The sequence below is a fragment of the Hordeum vulgare genome, chromosome 7H (assembly GCF_904849725.1).
Source record: "Hordeum vulgare subsp. vulgare chromosome 7H, MorexV3_pseudomolecules_assembly, whole genome shotgun sequence".
NCBI lineage: Eukaryota > Viridiplantae > Streptophyta > Magnoliopsida > Poales > Poaceae > Hordeum > Hordeum vulgare.
The window spans coordinates 52,917,928-52,940,106 of NC_058524.1; the positions used below are offsets into that span (position 1 = coordinate 52,917,928).

Consider the following 22,179-nt stretch of genomic DNA (forward strand, 5'->3'; position numbering starts at 1 on the left):
CTTGATAATCAAGGTTTGGTCCTGAGGCTGAAGGAACAACAGATGAATATGGCTGTTGTGGGGCCTTGGATCCAGGAAATTAAATCGCTGTTATCGACCTTTGAAGCCTGTAGAGTGGACTGGGTTAGGCGATCAGCTAATGGTGTAGCACATAAGTTTGCTAGGGTTAGAGTGGGTGATGAACTTTGTAAGGTGTGGGTGGGGTACCCCGGACTTTGTGTTAGCTGTAATCTCCGATGACATTCCTAGCTTTGTTGGCTAGATTATAAAGGGTCAGTAAGTTTAAAAAAAAAGGACCAAGGACAAACAGTTCCTCCCGTTCAGTTGAGAAAAAGGAAACCCTGACAAGGAATCGGAACAATACCGAGACGAGGAGAATACGGACCCGGCGGGAGGAGGACGGCCGAATCATGCAGGCACTCGGAGACCAAAACTCACTATAAGAGCAGAGGCACCAAACGAACCAGGCCATCAATCAATCCATCGAACAAACACAACAACATCACCAATCGATCGAAACAAGCTCTTCAGCCAGCGAAACACCTACGGGATCGTCCTAGCGAAGCAAGTCAACAATGGCGAGCGGCACGAGGGGTGTCGCCGCGGCGACCATCTCGCTCGCCGTGCTGCTCCTTATCTTTTGCTTCTCGCCAAGCACCGCCGCCGCCGCCGCCGTCCCCAGCATCGACGCCACGCGGACGCGCCACCTGCCGCTGCCGCGCGGACTGCTGCGCGGCCCGGAGAGCGTCGCCTTCGACGCCAAGGGGCACGGCCCATACAGCGGCGTCTCCGACGGCCGCGTGCTCAAGTGGAACGGCGACGCCCTCGGCTGGTCGACGTACACCTACAACCCCGACTACAGCAGTGAGGCGTGCACGGCGTCTCTCCTTCGCCCGGAGACGGCCACGGAGAGCCACTGCGGCCGTCCGCTCGGTCTGCGGTTCCACCTAAAGTCTGGGTACCTGTACATTGCCGACGCCTACAAGGGGCTCATGAGGGTCGCGCCGGGCGGCGGGGAGGCCACCGTGTTGGTCACGGAGGTTGATAGCGTACCTCTCCGCTTCACCAACGGCGTGGACATCGACCAAGTCACCGGCGAGGTTTATTTCACAGACAGCTCCATGAACTTCAACAGGTCACAACATGAGATGGTTACCAGAACCGGAGACTCGTCGGGCCGGCTAATGAGGTACGACCCACGGACGGGAAAGGCCGTCGTGCTCCAGGCAGGCATCACTTACCCCAATGGACTTGCCATCAGCGCTGATAGGACTCATCTCATCATCTCGTCGACCGGGCCGTGTAAGCTGCTACGATACTGGATCAAGGGATCCAAGACGGGCACGATGGAGCTATTCGCCGACCTTCCTGGCTATCCAGACAACGTGAGGCCCGACAAGAAAGGAGGATATTGGGTGGCACTACACCGTGAGAAGAATGAGCTCCCCTTTGGCGTTGATAGCCATCTGCTAGCCTTGAGGATCGACGCGGAAGGTAAAATAATCGAGGAGATGAGGGGGCCCAAGAGCGTGAGGCCGACCGAGGTGGTGGAGAGGAAAGGCGGCAAATTGTTCATGGGATCCGTCGAGCTTCGCTATGTGTCCGTCGTTATACGCAAGTAGGGAAATCAATTAATATGTAAATTAAGGGTTTTTTCTTAGGATATGCTTGCTTTTTCACTGTTGGGATATTGTTTTGTCATATTTTAGTTGTGTAGTCTGTTAAGTGGAGTTTTCTGTTGGACAAGGATCATGTATATTTTAGTATAATAAAGTGGTATCAAACTATCTTCTACTCCCACCGTTCACAAATTTAAGATGTTCTAACTTTTTCCTGAATCAGATGCATATATTTATATATATGTTTTAGTATATTTATTCACTTATTTCAATTTATATATAGTCTATACTAGAAGGATTAAGCACGTGTTGCTGCGTCGTTGGTGTTGTTGTGTTCTTATAAAATAAATTAGTCTCTTTGTTTTAAAATATTGGTGCATTGGATTTTTAAAAAATATTGGTGTATTAGTCTCTTCAAGTTTGACCAAATTTGTAGAGAACTACATTAATATCCATAACATCTCATTGCATCATTAAATTCATTATGAAATGAATTTTCATTTTATTTATTAGTACTGTGGATGTCGATATTTTTTATTTTAAACTTAGTCAAAGTTAGATAATTTGAGTGTTCAAGAACAAAATCACACCTTATATCTTAGAACCGAGGGAGAATTTGATTTGGCTAGTGTGAGAGATGATGGAGTATTTTATTTTGTTTTATTTATAATGCGGTGTTTTGATGGGCTTTTTATGGTGTGATTCTGTGTTATGTGCTAATCAACCGGTATTTACATCTAAAACTTTTCTGCGTAATTCTCTGCATGTACTGTTTAGTGCTACAATAATATATTTCTAGGTGACAAGGGGGTGCACGGAATTGATATATTTTTATAAGTCAGTTGCTCCCGATTGATTTTGAAAATCATTGTCCGAGTCTAAATCATGAACCAAATCCCAAATCAATAAAAAAGCTTCAAAATTACAGAGCATAGTGAATTAGAAGAATTGAATGGAAAAGCTTATTGAGAAATTATTGACTCTCATTAAAACTGGGTGACCAAATTTCAATTGAAGACCTTAATTGATTGCGAGGCCTTCAATCCTAAAAAGTTTTGTATTATAGAGGATATTGAAGTACAATTGCGACTTGTAAAGAGCAAAATACACAAAAGGCACTAGAATTGTTGTGAATATATATCTGAACGGAGGAAGTACTAAGCACTATATGGAAGTACAGTTGCGACTTGCAAAGAGCAAAAGACACAAAAAGCACTAGAATTGTTGTGAAACAAATTGTTCAAAAAACAGAGACGGTCTAGATAGTTGTACAAGTTAACACGCACAAAAACAAAAAATAATCGATTCTTACAAAAGTAAAATGATTTGTTAAGAGAAATCACCTGCGACGGTATGAAAATTGGTTAAATGACTTTAAGCAAAATTCTACAGGTGCATCAACATACTCGTTTGCAATTTCATCCAGAACAAGAAAAGACAGTTCACCGAGCAACACGAGGCAAAGCATATGTTGCACAAGAACATCACGGTTCTTCCATTTTACACTACAAAGAATCGTCACATTATTGTTCATCGTCGCACCAAACATCCATGAATAATCCAATCCGCCAACGTATATATATCCCCCAGACTCACCTGCACATACGAGAAACGCCATATACAAAATACACAAGCGCCTACACGGATCGATCCGAATCCGACAAACCAGCTACACTCCTTTGCTCCCGATCAACGGCCGTGTCACTCCCCCCATTCCTACCTGAGCTACAAAGCCGTCACAATGGCAGCCAAGAAAAAAGAACATGGGCAGAACAAAGTTTTCATCTGTGAACCACCGGCTAGATCAGCCCGGTGTACGCATTGCCCTGGACGGCGTGGAGGGGCATCATCCCGGTGCCAGCGCCGCCGTAAGGGTGTTGGGCACCGGCGGGCGCAAACGGGTTGGCACCGAATGGGTTCGCCGGGGCTGCTTGTGCCTGGTGGTGGTACTGTTGGGCCTGAGGGTGGTGGTTGGCCATCATCATCTGCTGCTGAAGCATGAAAGCCTGCTGCTGCTGGGCCATGGCGGCCATCTGCACCGCATGGGGCGCCGCGTACCCGTTCGAGCCGTAGAACGGGTCCTGCATTGCTGCTGGCTGTTGCATCATCGGGGCCGGGGCGGCACCGGTGGTCTCCCAGGGGTTGTAGCTTGCGGGCTGGCTCGCTCGTCGGTTCGCGTCTTCGTATAGGCTGTCAAGGGTGAGCAAGTCCAGTCCACCAGCCTGCAAAAGGAGTCAAATTTAGTATGACCAAAGGATAATCAGCAAGACAGGATATAATTGTTGCATCTGTAGAAAAATGTATCATACCAATTTTTTGCCTGAAGCGACGGCAGTTTCATTTGAACTGGGTGCAGTGACAAGGGCCAGTTCCCAGCCTGTGACTCCATTTTCAAAAGCAGGAGCGGCCTTGGGTACGTCATCTGGAGCGATCAAAAAAGATTAAGGGCTGTGTATTGACCAGATTCCAAGCAATGAAAAGAAAAACATCTGGTTTTAGTTCACAGGAGAGAAATGTGTACCTATTGGAACAATCGCCAGCGCTAGAGCATTCCTCTCGTCTATCTCAGCCACAGCAGGGTGTGTTTCATTCAGACCCTGACAAGCAAAGGAAGTGTTAGCAGAATCTATGCATGGGTAGTGACCTCTTTGTGAGTGGCAGTGTAGCACAGTATGTTACCAGCAAGTCTGTTGGTTCAGCAGCAGGTGCTTCCTCTTTTACTGGCTCTGGTTCTGGTTCGGGCTCCGGCTCTTGTTCCACTTCAGGTTCAGAAACCGGAGGCGGTGAAGTTGGCTTGACTTCCTCCTCTGGCTCTTTGTTGTATTCTATAGCCAGTATGGCCTGAAAACAAATCAAATGGGTCAGGGCAAACTCAACAAGAAACACATAAGGAAAATCATCAAAAGGAAATGATCGAAATAGTTGCAGGGCCAAAGTAACTCCTAGCAATTTGCATCACATGAGAAGTTCCAAATTATGTGCAATTAAACACATACCTGATCATGCTAATCATTTACTAGGATGAACATGCAACTTTCTTTTCTTTTTTGCTTAAGGCTCATTCAGCAACCGGCATACACAACATTAATTTAGCTGCACTTCTCTAATATATTCACTCGGCTCTAACAGACACTGTTACAAGAAAGCTAACTGAAACGAAGTACAGAGAACTGCCTAGCAACCCAGATAACAGAAGTACGCAACAATGCTAGTTACTTTGTTAGAAACTAGTTCTGGACTAAATGCATTGTCCTCCTGATAGTGGAGATTCTGATAACTACATGATGATGTCTTACTTGATATCTATAACAAAGTTCTGGTTTTAAACAGTTTTCGAACCTTATCTTTCATCGCAGGAGCATCTCTCACATATTCCTCCATGGTTTGCATGAATGATGCCGGAGGCTGCAGAAGTTATCAACAGAATACTGTCAGCTGCTTGGTAACATGGAAAACAGATACCAAAGACTTGCAAATCAAGTATTTAACAAACCTGTTCAATTTTCAAGAACTTCTCACCACGTGCTACGTGTATTGTTTTACACACTTCATAAAATTCTGACAGTCTCTCAGACTGCGAAAGAAAAAAGTAAAAGAGAAGATGAAGTTAGATCACATATTCTTATTCAACACAGTTCACAAGGATTAAATCAGTGGTTCAGAATTTCAGTTTTAAAATCGATCAGCGTCAGTGGAGCTGATGAGGTTGAAGGGGAAAAACATGCTTTTATGATGGGTTTTATTAATATTCCATACATTGGTATCTAAAACTAAATTAAACAGAAGCTTTTGAATCCCCATGCTGAACACTTGCTTGAGAATGCATATAACTAATCCTCATTAAAGAGAGATATCATATGGAGAAGCAATAGAATGGGCTGACATGGCTGCCCTAAGATTTTTTCTAACAGTTTTCATCGATCAAGCACTGAAGCAATAGTCTGTCCACAATAATTAGTGGGTTATCCCATTGTATTCCTATGTCTCCTAAGTGCTAACAGATAACCAAGGCACTTTATACGTGCAAGAATTTTGAGTTATGTTCGTTCAATAAAAGGAATTTTAGTTGTGTTGCTATAAACAGGGGAGGAAATCGAGTGAACAATATAATAGCAGATCAGCAACAGAGAAGGGGTATGGATTTTACCTGGTTAGTTGCTCTTTTGTATATGTCAAGGGCCCTAACAGCGTCATTTCTTTGCATTTCAAAGAACTGCAACAGGTAATAAGGTGTAAATTGGATGGGCAAAATAATAAAAGAGCTTGTGATTTAAGAAGTTCCACAAACACCCTAAGCGACAGCACAGAAGTTCACCTTGTCAACAAGATTTATTGTCCCATCACTAATGGCAGTGTAGATCTTGACACTCTCCAGAGCAACCTTTCAGTAATGCATGAAACAAAGTCATTGAATGCCAAACCACTCATATACAATGCCTAAAAATGAAACGCGTGTGACATCGAGGCCGGGGCGATGCCTCCTTTTCTAAAAAAAATCTCAAAATAAGAAACAGAGGAAGCGAGCATCCTACTTACCATTGAAAGTGCATGCTGGATTATGACATTATAAGATGATGCCCCTTGTGGCTGCAAAATTTCAGTAATTTGTATTTAACATGTCAAGAACATCGCATGAAGAAAGGATTTGGTGAAATTAAAGAAATTGTAGTTGGCAAATAGCTCGTTACCTGGCAAGCAAGAAGCCGGAAAAGAAGTTGCTGCAGTGGTGGCAGATGATCTAGCACACCAACAGTATCAAGATCCCGGGTCCTCTGCAGATATCAGAATTTTCCATAGAATTAGATGCGAAACTGAACTATTGGAACATAAACATTTTATGTTAACGTGTATTTTAAATAGGATAAAATAACTAGTTTTAAGTTTTGGCTTCAGGGTGTACTATCCGTTGTGCATTGAAATTCTTGATCTAGGTATTAATCAAGCACATGAAGCATGCTCCACATAATTACATCAGCAATTAAGAAAGTCTCATAGATGCAGGTAAGAGGAATAAGTAGGACTAGCATTGTATTTATGATTATTTTGCTGTTGAGGGGAAACAATCCTGGTATACATACCGGAGGATCTGACTCCACATCATACTTCAGCACTCTGAAACATTCAAGTCTCTCTTCCAAATATGAAGCATAAGTGCGTACCCATGCAGAATAATCCCAAGCTGAACCAACAAGTAGAGAGCAAACAATCATGAAAAGTTTCTCAAAACTAGAATTTCCAGTATATGTATACAAATGACGGTACTGGTAGGAATGTCAAGGCGGCACCCAAGATAACAAAACTACTAGCAATTAGTACCTCCTGAACTAGAATCATCCTTAAAGTAGGCCATGTTTAGCATATGTGATCTAGATCTGCCATAATTAATAAGCTCTTCACGAAACGTGGGGTCAACTTCTCGAAGGGCACGATGTATGACAATTAATGTCTTCAGTGCAACCTGAGGAATAAGTAACCAAGCAAAGAATGTTTATAAGTTCTTTATTGCATCACATACGAAAAGCATTATAAAAAAAACAAGGAAACCATCCACCATTCAAATAAAGTTTTTTCTTCTAGGAAAATTAATAAAGAATCAACAAGTTGATTTGCTAAGTTCAAACAATATATTATGGGCCTCAGAAGTTAGAATATAAAATTTCATTCAGAATTAAGCACCATGAGGGAGGAGATATGTTAGTTTAACAAGAAAAAATTAGGTCTGAACCTGAATTTGAAATTAAATATGGAAAGTTACAGAGAATCATTTTGCATAGTTAAGTACAATAGGAATCTCCAGCTCACAAGCATGCCAGGACAAACCATCCACCCCATTCCAAGTACATATCAGTACGAATTTTGAAATTTAGGCATTTCAAGTTTTGCATATTGTTACCATAGCCTTATGAACATCACAAAGTTTACAAGATTGCACCGAGATACAATATGTAAAAAGAGTTTTTGATATTGGTACATTCTAACAGAACAGCAATCATAAGAACACAAAGATGACAGGGGTTTTATTTGACAATCTTAAATGGAAGAAATAAATCCATACCGCCCAGTTCCGTGTCTTTGAAAGGCGCCTCGCAAGGGCATGAATGCAGTAAGCTACGTCTGCCCTTGGCCTTGCAGCAGAAATGGAAAGGAAAATTTCTGCAAACCAACAAACATGTTACTTATGGCAGCTATAGAAGATATCTACTAACAACTAGAGAGAAAATTAGCGTGTCTGCAACATGAATATCAGGTTTCTACCGACAAAAGTATCTAAGAGACAGGATAAACCATTACCTCTTATGTACTTCTCCCTCGATGGACGCTCGCTATGGTTTGTGGCCTTCACAATTGCAATGTCCAGTTCCTGTTGTTCCCAAGAAACGGTAAGCCAGCAGCGAATGAAGCACGATGGAAGTAGAGGTTCAGATATGGAAAGCTTCAAATACAATTCAACATTCAAAGGAGTCATGAAAGCGGCCCGACCTTGTAATCGCTGTTCACTTTCGCCAGGCTCACAGTTGTGGTGTCCTTGAGGGCACCAAGGTACTTCCTGAGGCTCTGCTGAGTGCCACCACCCGCCATTATCCCCGGTTCACGTGTGATGTCCTAGCTGGCCTGATTGTGAAGCAAAGCAGCAAACAGTATGAATGAGATGTGCGCCAAACGCAAGCCAAATAAATGCTGCTTTCTCAGACTGAACTAGACAATGTAACAGATGCATGGGGCCTGGAACAATTGCAGCTTTGCTTGAGCAAAAACTACTTGTCACCAAACTAGAAGCATTTACTACAAATCTACAGGCATAAGATGGAAGCAATTACTACATGATTTTAGCCGGAACACGCAAGATCAATACGGCAACGGATCCAGAAGAAGATAACCAGAAAAGCGGATCGAAACGAGCTGCAGACAGAAGAGGGCGACAGAGGGGATCAAACGCCGCCAAAATCTCTGACGCACCCAAGGGATATATCCCGCGAGATAAAGAGGAACAGGATACCAAACCAAAGTGAACTCCACCGAATACTTGTGCAGGACAATCGATCAAAATTGGTGGGATAGAAAGTGGTCAGGACCACGAATCATATCTACCAAGGACCATCTCCGGCAAGGCACCCACTCACCTACGGAGCAGAATCACAAGAACAGCGACAGGATCGAAGTAACAGAGCTGGTGTGTGTGATTGCAGAAGGCTGCCGAGACAAATGGTCGAACGGAGGCTGCGCCGATGATACTATCGGTCAGCCAGCGTAATAACCATATACAGTACTACGAATGAACGAGATGAAAACAGGGGAGCCGAGAGGATGGTTCCTCCAAACCGAGCGGGACAAGGCGGGGCAGGAATCCCGTCCGGATTCCCCGGAGAAAGCGGCGCAAACTTCTATGCCCGACAAAGAACAAGGGGACAAGCATAAATTCAAGCTTGGATTCAACGCAATGGACAATTCAATTCAGCGCAGCATACTAGTATTACTGACGCCGACGGAGGAAGGAGCCCAGCTGAGCTGACCCGCTCCGGCAAGCAATCCCTGGGAGGCCGGTGGTCGGATCCAGCCGCGAGACCAGGGATCCAGCTGAGCAACGGTAATCAAGAAGGAGTCGGACGGGACGGAAATATAGCGAATTTCAAACCGGAGCTCTAGCAAAGAAACAAGAAAGCAAATAGACAATCATTCGCCGGCGCGGCGCCCCAGGAAAAGAAATGGCCTTTAATCAGGGCTCGAGCCCTGCGCCGCCACGGCACGGCCAGGCCAGAATCGCCCAAAAAGCTGGCACCGCCACGCGCAGCGCCGCAACCGAGAAACCGTAGACCCGTAGCACAAAATTACTCTAGTGTTAAGCAGGAAGGAAATTGAGCAGCTTCTTGGCGCACCTCCGCGGAGCCGCGGGGGGGAATCCGGACGGACGGGGAGGGGGGTGGAGGAGCCTTTGCTGCACGGGGCGTGGGAGGAGAGGGGGGGTGCGGGGTGGGGTGGGTTCTTGGCGACGGGGAGAGGAAGAGGAGGGGGAGGAGGGGAGGTCGCTTTCGCGGCTCGGCCAACCCGGACGCGAACCACCACCCGGTGGCCGGACAGGGACGCGGTACCGGAGATTAAACTATGGGGAGGGAGGAGGGAGACGACGGCCGCACACAGCGCAGCCGCAGCCCACAGCCGGAACTACTTACTTACTTCCACCACGGATCAGCGTACGAGCTCGGCTCAGCTGGATTAATTAATCGGGAATTATTATGGACCAAGTAGTACTACTCGTTGTAGTGTTGCTAAGTGCACATTAAGGCATCCCTACTAAAATGTGGATTAGTTCTCTCTCTTTTCATTTAACTCCTCTCCTTTAACACAGACGAGTTTTGAATTGGAGGGTTTGGAGGATAATAAATGCTCGTTAACTTAGGCCCTGTTTGGAACCATCCAGATTATATAATCTGGTTTTTATAATCTATTGTATTTCCAAACAGGACAGTTTATATTGTAGATTTTATAAACTAGATGACCAGATTATTATAATCTCATAATCTCCTCTACCCCAGCTAAAATGAGATTATGGGTTACAAATGATGTGTTATCCTTGTAAACTTCAAGAGAATTACGCAGTGACACCGCCACTTTCCTATTTTTCCTTGTAAACTGAGGGCAAACATGTCATTGTACAATTTAAAAGCTGGTTTACGGTTTATATAATCTGACCTCCAAACATGTCCATCTAGATTATTTTTATAAACCAGATTATATAATCTATGTTCATAATCTAGATTATTATAATCTATTATGGTTTCAAACAGGGCCTTAATTTTTAGTCTCTTTAGTATTTGGATCCAAACATGGGTGAGGCTAACAAGTTTTAGTCTCACTATTTTTAGTCATGGGACTAAAACGTATTCAAGCACCCTCCTAGTCCCTATCCGTTTGTTTTCATGGACTAAACAAGGACTATAGGTTATTAAATGACATGCAAAAAGATCATGTTACTCATACTAATGTACTAGAAGATATTAAATGGCATGTTAAAAATAGGGGCACCGTTGAAAAAAGTGTTAAAAAAGTCTAAAAAAACCCTCTCATAGGGACTTTTTATTTAGTCTCAAATACCCCATTTTAAGTCTCTAAAAGTCTTTTCTGTTTGTTTTATATGAGAGTAAAAATAACTTTTTTTAGTCCTACATCGAAATGTGCGTGGAAATAAACACCCTCTAAGCTTAGCTCACCCGGCTGTCTTTTCCGTTTGTGTTTGATAAGTGGGTGGTTGATTGGTTTGGAGCCCCTTTTCCGTTTTCCATATCTTTTCTTTGCGCCGTCCTCCTTTTTCCTTGATTCGTTGCCTCCCCTCCTCGTCGGTGGAGAGGAATAGAATGGAAAGGAATATTGGGATGCGTTTTTTGTTGTGGGATTTCAGCTTGATTTTTAAACCATTTTTTTGTGGAAGGAGGAGGGGGGGGGGGGGGGGGTGACGGTGACTTTGTTTCGGTCAGCGTCATGGTCCCTAGTACTTTTCTCCTCTCCTCCTGAAACGTTGAAATGCATAGGAGGCGCCGTTATCGTTTTGATTTTTCAAGATGGCTAAGTTTGGTGGAAAGTGCCCTTTTGCTACCGAGTTTAAATGAGCTCCGCATTTTCAGAGTATTGGTTTTTTTAATTTTTTTGTCATGCCTTATAGAAATGTTATTTGGGGCTGAATTTTTACGCGCACTTAAAACTTTTATCAATGTTGTTCATAGAACTTTTTTGGAATTTTTGGAATTTTATTTAAATTATTTTCAATTTTACTGTTTATCAAACTGAAATGAGCTCTGGAGTAATCCAAGTTTGGTCCTGATTTGAAGCTAGCGCGCGATACAATAAATCAAGTTTGGTCCTGATTCTGCACATGTGGCACGAATGACGAAGCAATTCCGTTCTGACGTTTTTTGATGAAAACTTTAGTTATTCGAGGATGACAATTTTAGTTGTAAAGCATGACAACTTCTCTGTTTTGGTTAACTATAGTTGTCATGTCTAATTGACGATAGTTGCCATGTGGGGTCAATCCATAGTTTTCATTTATGGTCAATCATAGTTGTCATGTGTGATTAGCTAGTTGTCACATGTGGTCCAATCATAGTTGTAATGTGTGATTAACTAGTTACCACGTGTGGTCCAATCATAGTTATCATGTGTGATTAACTAGTTACCACGTGTGGTCCAACCATAATTATCATGTATGATTAACTACTTGACACATATGCATAACTGTAATTGCCAACTATCACCGTACGAGCGTCATGTGAGCGAAGACCATCGCCCACACGACATGGACTCGATGGTGTCCATGTGGGTGAAGAGCAGTTCACAACACGACGTGGACTGAATAGTGTATGTGTGGGCGAGGACTGATTCACCCACACGACGCAGCGACAACGGCGCGCCGTGGGTCGTGTGGACGAACGCTCTAACGCCCACACAGCACACTACGTTTACATAGTACTTCAATCTCGTCAAAAATCAACAAGATTCGTGCAAATCAAAATAAACGAAAATTAAAACGTGTGAACAAAATATAAAGATGTCATACATATGGACGTTATCGTTCGGCAACTTCTATGCTCTACGAATAAGCATTGATGCAGGCCGAGGTAATCCCCTTTTCAAAGATAAAAAACAAACGCCGATGCAAACAAAAATAGAGTTGTTTCTTCTAAGCACCTTGCATGGTTGAAAGACTGGTTGTTTGAGTGACTCGTCGCGGTCGTATGTAGCCCCACCCGTTTCTCCCCGTGATCACTTTCTTTGCACCGTCCTATTTACTTAATTTAATTGGTCTTTGTCGGTGGAGAGGAATGGGATGCGTTTTTGTTGGGGTTTAGTTTGATTTCTTCAAGGATTTTGTGGTAGGAGGGGATGAGCGCGACTTTGTTTTGGTAGTCAACATCATAGTGCCTACTTTTCCTTCCAAAATACGAAGAACGCATTGGAGGCGTCGTTATTATTTTGTTATTTTTAAGTTGGCTAGTCCCGATTTCAAGCGAGTGCGTATCCGATCCTACAATTTCTAAGTGACTCATCACGGTCCTATCTAGCGCAACTCGTCTATTGCCTCAACTGTTGTGCCGAAATAAGGACCCGCAACATGGCATTTTCTGTCGTTGGCAATTAAGTAATTTTGCAACAAGGGCTTCTATGACATGCTTCCACTTCTTGGGCTTCTTCTTCTTTCATCCATGCAACCCCTAATCACTCCACCTATGGCCATCAATGGGCATGCGTGCTACGTTATCGACGGAGACATGAGGCAAGAAGGAGAAAGGGGCGCTACTGCTGGTGCTATGGTTTTCATTGGTTTGTTGTTGCCACTGTATGACCATCGTGTGTCATGTCTCCAGACTAGTGTTATACAAACGCCCTAATCCCGACAAGAATTGACACTGTCGAATTAGTTTTACTTAACTAGGTTTCATTACAAAAACTCTCATTTGCCAATACATTTATGGCCCTTTCCAAGTTGGGATTCAACAGAGGGGTCACGGTGGTTCCAAACTCTGCCATCAAAAAATGAACAAGATAACTATGTCGATTATTTGGCATCGGTCAGCATCCAAGGTTTAGAGGCTATTATTAATTGATAGTGCGGGGGGTTACTAAAGAAAAAGAGAAGTAAGTACCGGAGGAAGATGAAGGCGAAGGATTTGAGGTCATGCCCACGCAAAACCAAATCCACGGCATCAACGGTGAGATGACCGAGGTGGCCAACAAGATAGACGAACTCATATTGTTGTGAAGGATGGTCTTTTGTGTATTTGGGATTTTTGGGGCATACCAAAAGTTTCTGTAGATTGTCATGTGCTAGCTTGCAAGATTCATGTGCGGTCTTTTGTAATATTAGGATCAACTAGGGACCTCCGGAATATTGTTGGGACTTTATATGCACTTTGCACTTTCCCAAGGATGAAATGACATTGTTAATTTTTCTTTTTCAACCTAGTCTTAACTACTTTCTAAAAAAAATATAAGTTCAATCATGTCATACTATTATAAACTTTACCCATGGTATGTTTGTAAGAAGAGAAAATATATTGATGTAGTCTCAACTAAGAATCGTTTTCGCTTTACCACCTAATGGTGAAATCATATCAGAGAGAAAGCATAAAATAGTGAGGGCCAAATAAAAATTATGTATTAGACTCAAAGAAAATTATAAAAACATTTTCCAAAAATATAGCTTGAAAATTTATGTGAACATGGATCAAACCAGCCTATCCAATGATTTTATAAGACCCAAAAGAACCACCGTAAAATCTTTCAAATCATGTTTTCAAATATGTCCGAGCAAATACCCGATCCGCGACTAATCTACCTTTGCGCCTCTTATCTTATGATGAAGCAGGGCAGGAGGGTGTGGCAGATGAAACAATTGTTGATCTTTTTTAAGGAAGATGGAGCAAGGTGTTGGCCAACCTTTGGTTGCATGAAAGAAACCAGAAAAGATAAACATGAGAGTGCGTGGATTAGCACTGTCAGGGTTGAATTCTTATATCCATGGATGACTCGAAACGGTGGGCAGATAAATTAACATGCCACTATCATATATAGCGTCCCCAAGCGTACGTGTGTTACTCCAAGCAGGTTAATTGGTTGCACACTGGCTGGCAGGGCGGCGTCGTGGGTTTAGTTTAAGCGGTATGATTAGAGTGAGTGACCGGTGACGCACGAGGGACAACCAACACCGGAGTGGCAGGGGGTTAGATCAGCTAGGCCATCAATCAGTGCATGCTGCTAACCTTTTATTATTCCATGGAAGGGAAGGCATAACAATAATACGTGTAAGTAAAGTAGTGTGTGGTATTTTATGGGCAGCCCACCGTAGCCGCTGGTGAGTCGAAGAGAGGGGAGTGGGATGATAATTGGGGCGCACCATCAAACGTGGGTGGTGCTGCTGAGTAGGAGTTGCTTGTCTCGGCTGTGAGCCTTTTCTCGCCGTTGCTAGACATTATTTTTCTGCCTTGCACTTGCACGCAGGTGCATGCGCAGCTCCACGTTTCGCCGTCCCGCTTCGGTACGTGCACGTGTACGGTCGCGCCTTGCTTGTATATATGCTCCGCTTGGTCACGTGGCGAAGTTGCATATATGCCCTCCGCACATTTCACTTGCCCAAAAGCCCAAATGACACCCTGTATTTTGAAACCTATTTTACACCCCCCCCTACCCCACCCCCCTCTTCTCTCCCCGGCATCTATATGAGCTGCGAGGAGCGACCCCGTTTCGAAAGTGTGCAAGCCTTGTGCAACGAGCGAGCGGGTCTTATGGGTGGCTCGCCAAGCCGGCGGAGGCGACAATAGCAGCTGTTGGAGCTAGGAGGCATTGAAACGAAGTTGAACGTGATTGTGTGAGAGCCGCCGCAGAATCGGAGGCAGAGAAGAAGGCAAGAGCGATGGTGCGGCGACGAAGGATTTAGGAGAGCGACCAACGTGAGAGAAGAATTCTGTGGAGCAAGAGATTTTTCGAAGAGTCGGTGTCGTTGCCGCCCAAAGCAATGCAACAATGTGGAAAGAGGTGGTGGTGGTAGGACGGTCTAAGAGGCGGAGACGGATAGGGGCTACCGAGAGAGGAAGGGAGAGAGCGTTCGTGTCTTGCACACAAATTGTAAAATGTGCAATTCCCTTCTTTCTTTAGGAGGGGGTATGGAAAGCAGTTTCAAACCTACCTATAGGTAAATTTATCCAAAGCCCCTCGGTGAACAAGACATAAAGCTACGGCAAAAAGGCCACATGACATGGTTCCTTAATATGAAATGATCCCTGATCACCCGAACCATCTAGCTTGAACGGGAAGGGAGGAATACACTTGTCAACCTGTGGCAAGTTCCCCATTTTACGATCCGGCGTCGTGCACCCAGGCAGTGCTCCACCCAACCCAAGCCGAACGAAGGCATGCAGCACCCCACTTCACCAATGCAAGGCACGCGGATCATACCTACTTGTAAGCCACTGGAGAACCATGGGGTCTAACCCAGTCGATGATCGATCATCTTTGTGAAAGGAAAGGAAAGCCGGTGGATGGATCGTTTTCCAGGGTCTGCAACGCGAAAGCGGCGCCTTCACCTACCACCCCGCCGAATCCAGTTGTCCCTAGCTAGCTCTTAGCTTGTGGCCGTACCGCATGTATGGTTTTCGCTTGGACGGCATCGTTGGCGACCGACCGACCGACCGAGAGAGAGATGATTAGATCAGCCACCGAATAAACAAGGCCCTAGATGGGATCATTGGGGTTGAGTAGAATGTGGGGGAGGAAGCTGCGTGCAGCGCGGAGACGAATACAGAAGGGAGGGAGGCGGACATGAAAGTCAGAATTGGGTAAAGCATCTAATCCTGCTGGCTGGCTAGATCGGCCGGCGCCATCATCGCCAGCAGGACAGAGCGGAGGATGCCACCAGCTAGCTAGCTAGCTGCTGCTATGCTAGCGCCGACATTCCCTGATCGAGCGATCGATCGCCCGATTTCACATTCTCTCCTTCACTGCTGGCAGTTAATTGTGGTGGCAGTAGTTAATTGTAGTGTACTATACAATGATTGAGCTGTGTGTGTGTGTGTGTGGTGGGAGCGGGATCATGTCTTTTTTAGAAAGGAAGCAAGGTCATGGAGTCGTTTCGTATGGGAGGATCCATGGTGCATGGGGGTAGGTAGATTGTGTTGCCGTTTGCTCTCTTTTTTCGAGGATCAAGCGTAGGCGTAGCGTACTCCATATGTTAGCGGGTGGCCCGTCGACGGCCCGGTCCCTGCTCCATTTTTCAGTACGAAACCTTGAAAGCCCATGTGAGCGGTATGTTTCCCGTTAAGCGAGATGGTAGCAGCTCTCGCTTGAAGGTGTTTCCTCACCCCCGCGTCGTATTGGACCGGCCCATTCACAGGCACATACTCCCTCCGTTTTTAAATATAAGTAGTTTTAGAAATTTCATTAGAGGACTACATACGGATGTACATAAACATATTTTAGAACATAGATTCACTCATTTTTGTTTTGTATGTAGTTCACTAGTACAATCTTTAAAAAGACCTATATTTAGAAACGGAGGGAGTAGTAGTAAGTAAAAGGAGCACACAGAGAAGTAAGGATCGATCCCTGTTCTTTGGGGAGATTGCAGGCGCTGCTAGCCTCTCCGACAAACTCCCATTCGTGGTAAGTAGTAGGCGCGTCTTACTTGAGGCGATTCGACAGGTTTTCCTCGGGGAGGGGGGGGGGGGGGGTTCTTTTTGTTTCTTTTATTTTTTGCTTTCTTCATTTTTTTTCCTTATTTTTTCAGTTTTCTTTGTTCTGTTGGTAATTATTCTATATTTTTTTGTATATGTGAACAAACCAATTCTAATACATGTCTAACATTTTACCAATACAATTAAACGTTTTTGTAATACATGGTCAATATTTTTTCTATACACATTTTTAACTTTTTAATTGCTTGATTAACATTTTCTCAATATAAGATTAACATTTTATGAATACATGGTCAATATTTTTTCTTTATTTTTTAAAATACTCGATTACCAGTTTTGGAATATAAATGTACTTTTAAATACATGGTCAACATTTTATATATGAACATTTCACATTTTTCAAACGCTTGGTTAATATTTTTTTCCTTCGGATAAATATTTATATATATGTTCATTTTATATGTGAACATGGTCAACGGTGTCACGCTCTGAGTGTTTTCCTCGGATTTTATTATTTTTATATATTTTTGATTTTTATTTTCGCATGCGTTTTTGGTTTTTTAGATTGATTTTTTGGGTGTTTGTTGTGTTTGTTTTTTCATCGATCTTTCATACCTTTTTGACAAAAAAAATTCAAAAAATTATGTGAAAAAAATGTGTTCTTTAACGAGAGGCATGGTTTTGTGTTCACGAGAGGCACGATCGTGCCTTTCAAAAACGAAAAAAATGTGTTTTCTGTTTTTTTAGAGAAGCGCGATTTTGCTTCCCTGAGAGGCACAGTTTTGCGTTCGCGAGAGGAATGTTCGTGCCTCTTCGAAATAGAAAAAAAATATGTTTTTTGTTTTTTTTCTGAGAGGCACGATTTTGCTTTCACGAGAGACACAGTTTTGTTTTCACGAGAGACACGGTTGTGATAAGTTGTACACGGAAAATATGCACCTCGTTTTATGAAACCGTGCTTCGATTCATGAGACCGTACACGAGAGACATGGTTTTGCTTTCGCGAGAGACCCGGTTGTGATAGATTAGTTGGTGTGAGAGGCACGGAAAGCATGAAACCGATGCACCTCGTTGTTCTGATTCCTTTGAGGCGATCGGATCATAGTTTCGTTCACTCTATATGTTGAATTTTGTGCTCACATTTGAATCTTTTTTGGAGGAATTTTGTCATACTCGTTGGACACGGTCGACCGTTTGAAGTTTTCTTTGAGGAGTAGTTTCACCTCGCTGTTTGACACGACTTTCGTATTGTGTATTTTTTTTGTTTCACTAGTCCTTGGCGAGTAGTCACTGCAGGGTAGACCTCCTCGCCGAAGGAGACAATGTCCTCAGAATTTTTTACCAAAACTATGTAAATTTGTACAAAGTGTGCCCCCACTTCTATTGTTTGCCCCCACTTAAAGTAGTTTCTAGGTCCGCCCCTGAATGCCACTGAAGGTATCCTTGTGCGTAGTGGAGGTGTTGCCGTCGTTGTAGGCCAGGAAGCAGCCCTTGCTCCTTCAGACGTCGACGCGCCGCAACAAGTGAGCTTCTTGGTGGCCGCGGCGAGGCATGCCAAGCAGTCTCTCAGAGGCAGCAACAGTGTCGTCCAAGGCAGGTGGCGGGGCATAGTAGTCCATGGCATAGTTGGTCGTGAAGCGCAGCTCCATGGTGCGACCGAGCGACAGGAGGACGAAGAAGAGGTGGACAGCAAGGACGGCTATGGTGGTGAGCGTGCAGGCAGGCGTCATGGACGTGCTTGACAGTCCCTCATGCCGATGGTGACAGTGGGTGAGCCGGTGGAGGAGGAGCCACGAGAGGCCAGACTCAGTTCTGGTCTTAGTGGCAGTGAATATTCCATTTTAACCTTTTTGTTCAGTATAGTCGTTATTTCTCAATTTCTAATCACCATATATGTATGCAACCAAACACCGGATAGAGAAGTCTTCCACGATGCAGACAATCTATACTATATGCATGTAACCAATCAACATGCAAACGATGTATTTTGGCTTATATCTTCTTGCCAGGCTCTATTTGGCCTCACATGTTTTTTTCCATGCAACCTCGGAAAAACGGTGCAGGTTGTCTGTCATGTGTTGTCTTACTAGTAGCGATCCCAGACTTCCAGTCGGGACGCCGGCCGTGAGCACAGTAGAGTCTTCCCTGATGGAGACCCACCATTGAAGCTCTCCGTTTCCACGATAATGATTCGCCGTATTCCTTTTCAACTGATTTACGTGCCATGCTATGGTAATCAAAAACCCATTTTGCGTCCAGCTGAAGACAAGGATCCAGAGGAGCGACCTGATCTCATGATTACTCGTGCTGAAAGAACCGCCGAGGACAAGGACAAGAACACTCGAGGAAGAAACATCGTGGAATCGCAGGTCTTTACTGATGTGAGGTTTACAGATTGCGCTCGGTCCATTCCACACTGATGACTCGTGGAAAACTGCACCAGGACCAGCTTATATAAGGAAGAGATTGATTTGGTTGCCTCGTTAGGATATCTCCAACAATACACCTACCCCTACTGATCATGATGGCCGCCATGAAGGTTGTCGACGGGGTGACGCAGTGTACCTGGGTACAAAAGACTTTAGGATGGAATAGCGTCATCGTAAAAGGCGGATGACAATGCATGTATGGCGGCAGGAGAGGTACAACGACGACGGCGGAGGTAAAGGATGCGGATGCAAAGCAAGGTAAAGAAGTGGTGGAGTGAAACAAAATAAGACCGAGAGGGCGGATTTAGTTGTCCTAGGGTGTCAAAGTCCAACGTGGTTGTTGTCCGGACTCCCGCATCCCCCCCCCCCCCCACACACACACACTTTGTCTTCATTTTACCGGAGAACGCGTGTCCGGACCGTCAAGCGTACCGATATATGTCAACGTTGGATGGCTTCTGCGGCCGGGTTCGCACGGTCCGAACAAATGCTGATGATATGAGGGTCAGCGTTGGAGATGTCCTTATAGAAGGAATAGATTGATTTGATTGCCTCGTTACCCCAACATATTTGAATTGCCTCCTATCTTACGGATTGGTCATGCCGTCATTAATCCCAATTGTCTGAGTTATTTTTGACAGATCCCTCGATAGGGTGCCTTGACGAGAGGGGTAGATCAGATGAAAAACAATGAAATATAGTCAGTTTTATTTAGGTTCGGATCCTCATGATGAAGGTAAAACCATACTTCATGCTCAGTTGTATTAGTTATGTGGTTACAAAGCTGATCCACGGGTATGGAACTCTAGGTTCTTGGGGTTGACCTTGGCTTATAAGGATAACCGGGTGTAGGGTCATATGATGTTAGTCGGAAGGACTTATTTTGGACATTGGTTTCCCTGTCGTTACTTCAAGTCTTTCGATTCCTTCCCTTCATACAGCCGATGAGCCCGTACAACGACCGTGGAAGGGGGGGGGGGTCAGACCGGCTTCTCGTATGACGAGGCATCCCTGTGCCGTAACACCACCACCAATTAAAAATCCAGGGAAAATAAGTATTTCATTTATGTTTTCTTAAAATATTTTTTATTGTGAATATATTTTTGCTTACCTTTTCCCATTTTTTAAAATAATATGTTACTATTTTTAAATAATATATTGTTGTTTATATCCAGTTTTGATTATTCTCATTAATAGTTTCTATCTTAAAACACATTGATAACATAATAAAACCTTTTGTTTCTTTCTATTGAAATGAAAAGGGAAGAACATATGGATTTCTACTCACAGAGTCATAGGCTGCAGTCACTCATGTTGGGATTGTTTGAACTTAACATAGGTTCCACCAACGGCTTGGACAACATATCGACGACCATGACACTAACCGTACTACCATGTGGCTCACTCACTCACATTGAGACTCTTTGAACTTTCTGAATCTAGGTTCTGACAACGGCTTGGACAACATATCCAGGACCATGACACTAACCGTACTACCATGCGACTCCAGTCACTCAGGTTGATATTGTTTGAACTTTCTGAACATAGGTTCCGACAACGGCTTGGACAACATATCCACGACCATGACACTAACCGTACTACCATGCATCTGGACATCTTTTGATTCTTCCTGCGAAAAGTTAAACCGTTGTTTATCAGTTTGTGATAAATAAATCAAAATGTGGTGGCTAAGATTTTTTTTTATTTTTTATTTTTTTTGCGGAAGTAAAATGTGGTGGCTAAGATGATCACAATCATTTTGCTCAAGGCATTTGTATCTCAAGTCTTGGTTTCAAATTTGTAGATTTTTTTTTAAAATATACAAATCAAAGTTGTCAAAAGTTAATTGGAAGTACAAAGCTCCTAAAACATAATAAAAATACATCAAGGTCTCTAGATGAACGAACGACCACTACCGTCATTAGAACGAGTTGTTGACGCGTTGTTGTTGCCGCTCCTCTATCACAGCCTATTCGACCTTGTGAACAACAGTCGTGAAGTCTTCGTGCATGTGCCCCTAAGGGATATGAATTAGCACCCTGGAGCTGCAGTAGTTGTTGCTGAACCTCTGAATAAGTCTAAAGCAATATACATCAAATCTCGCCATGAGGATTGCACTTCTTCTGAGGCTCTCCTGGTCGCTCCCGCGAGCGGCTCGGGAGCCAACCCTAGCCACCGCTAGTGAGATCCCTGACCGTCCTCTCCTTCCCTCGTCGTCGGGCGAAGCCTGCGCGGCTCGGCGGCGGCGGGGCCCTTCCCTACTCTGGCTTGGACGGGGCGATGCGGGTTGTCCGCTGTGGCTGGAGCTCGGCGCGGCTGCGTTCGGGGCGGTCCGGGTGGGTGCGCGGGGCGCGGCTCGGCCTCGCTGGGCTTCGGCACGGGGCAAGGCTCGGGTGCGTGGGGGCTTTTGGCGGTGCAGATCTGGCGCCTTGCGGGAGCTGGCGGCGGGTGAGGCTGCCCTCCTTGCACGGTGTTGCGGCTCCGACGAGTGGGGCCCCGAGGCTGCGTCTCCGGCGGGTGGCGTCCGCGGTGGCGTCGTCGGTAGGATCTAGGGTTGTGCCCTGGAGGCTCCTGCTCGACGAGTGGGGGTGGGGTTGCACCCCCTTCCCATGTCTTCGGGCCCTTCGTCTTCGCGTGGGCTCCTTCTTGCTGGCTCATGGGGTTGTTGCGGTGTTGCATGGAGGTGGTGCCAAATCCGGTTGCTTTTCGACCGGTTCCGGCTCGTCTGTGGCTGCTAGCGACGTGGATTGGCGATGGCTCTCGCGTGCCGTCGGCGCAGCGGCCTCACGGGAGGTGTGCGGGCTAGCGGAGGTGCATCGCGTGAGGGTGTGGTGGTGGGCGATGCTCCAAGCGAAAGTTTGCTCGCCGGCGGCGTCGGCGTTTGTGGACGTCATTCTACCTCATCGGAGGCGCCGTCGAGTAGTCCATCCGTGCACACCGTCGGTCCCAAGT

At 44.8% G+C, this 22,179-nt stretch overlaps 2 protein-coding genes across 3 annotated transcripts; one reads left to right on the forward strand and one right to left on the reverse strand.

The window, feature by feature from the left end:
• The first annotated feature begins 575 nt into the window (after nt 1–575).
• LOC123407209 (protein STRICTOSIDINE SYNTHASE-LIKE 10-like) lies at nt 576–1,622 on the forward strand. The gene has a single exon (XM_045100288.1). It carries the CDS (start codon nt 576–578, stop codon nt 1,620–1,622), a length of 1,047 nt encoding a protein of 348 aa, XP_044956223.1.
• A 1,466-nt stretch (nt 1,623–3,088) lies between these two features.
• LOC123407473 (putative clathrin assembly protein At5g35200) lies at nt 3,089–9,748 on the reverse strand. Of its 2 annotated transcripts, none has more exons than XM_045100608.1 (16): nt 9,494–9,748; nt 8,100–8,231; nt 7,911–7,980; nt 7,675–7,772; nt 6,936–7,077; nt 6,698–6,798; nt 6,308–6,391; nt 6,156–6,206; nt 5,935–6,000; nt 5,767–5,832; nt 5,113–5,193; nt 4,959–5,024; nt 4,299–4,460; nt 4,141–4,216; nt 3,929–4,041; nt 3,089–3,841 (listed from the first exon to the last, which is right to left on the reverse strand). In XM_045100608.1, the coding sequence occupies exons 2-16, from the start codon at nt 8,196–8,198 to the stop codon at nt 3,419–3,421; spliced, it is 1,698 nt and encodes a 565-aa protein (XP_044956543.1). In that variant the 5' UTR covers nt 8,199–8,231; nt 9,494–9,748; the 3' UTR covers nt 3,089–3,418. The 2 variants fall into 2 exon arrangements, with proteins under 2 accessions (XP_044956543.1, XP_044956544.1); XM_045100609.1 differs by lacking the exon at nt 9,494–9,748 and adding an exon at nt 9,086–9,356.
• Between the last annotated feature and the right edge of the window lie 12,431 nt (nt 9,749–22,179).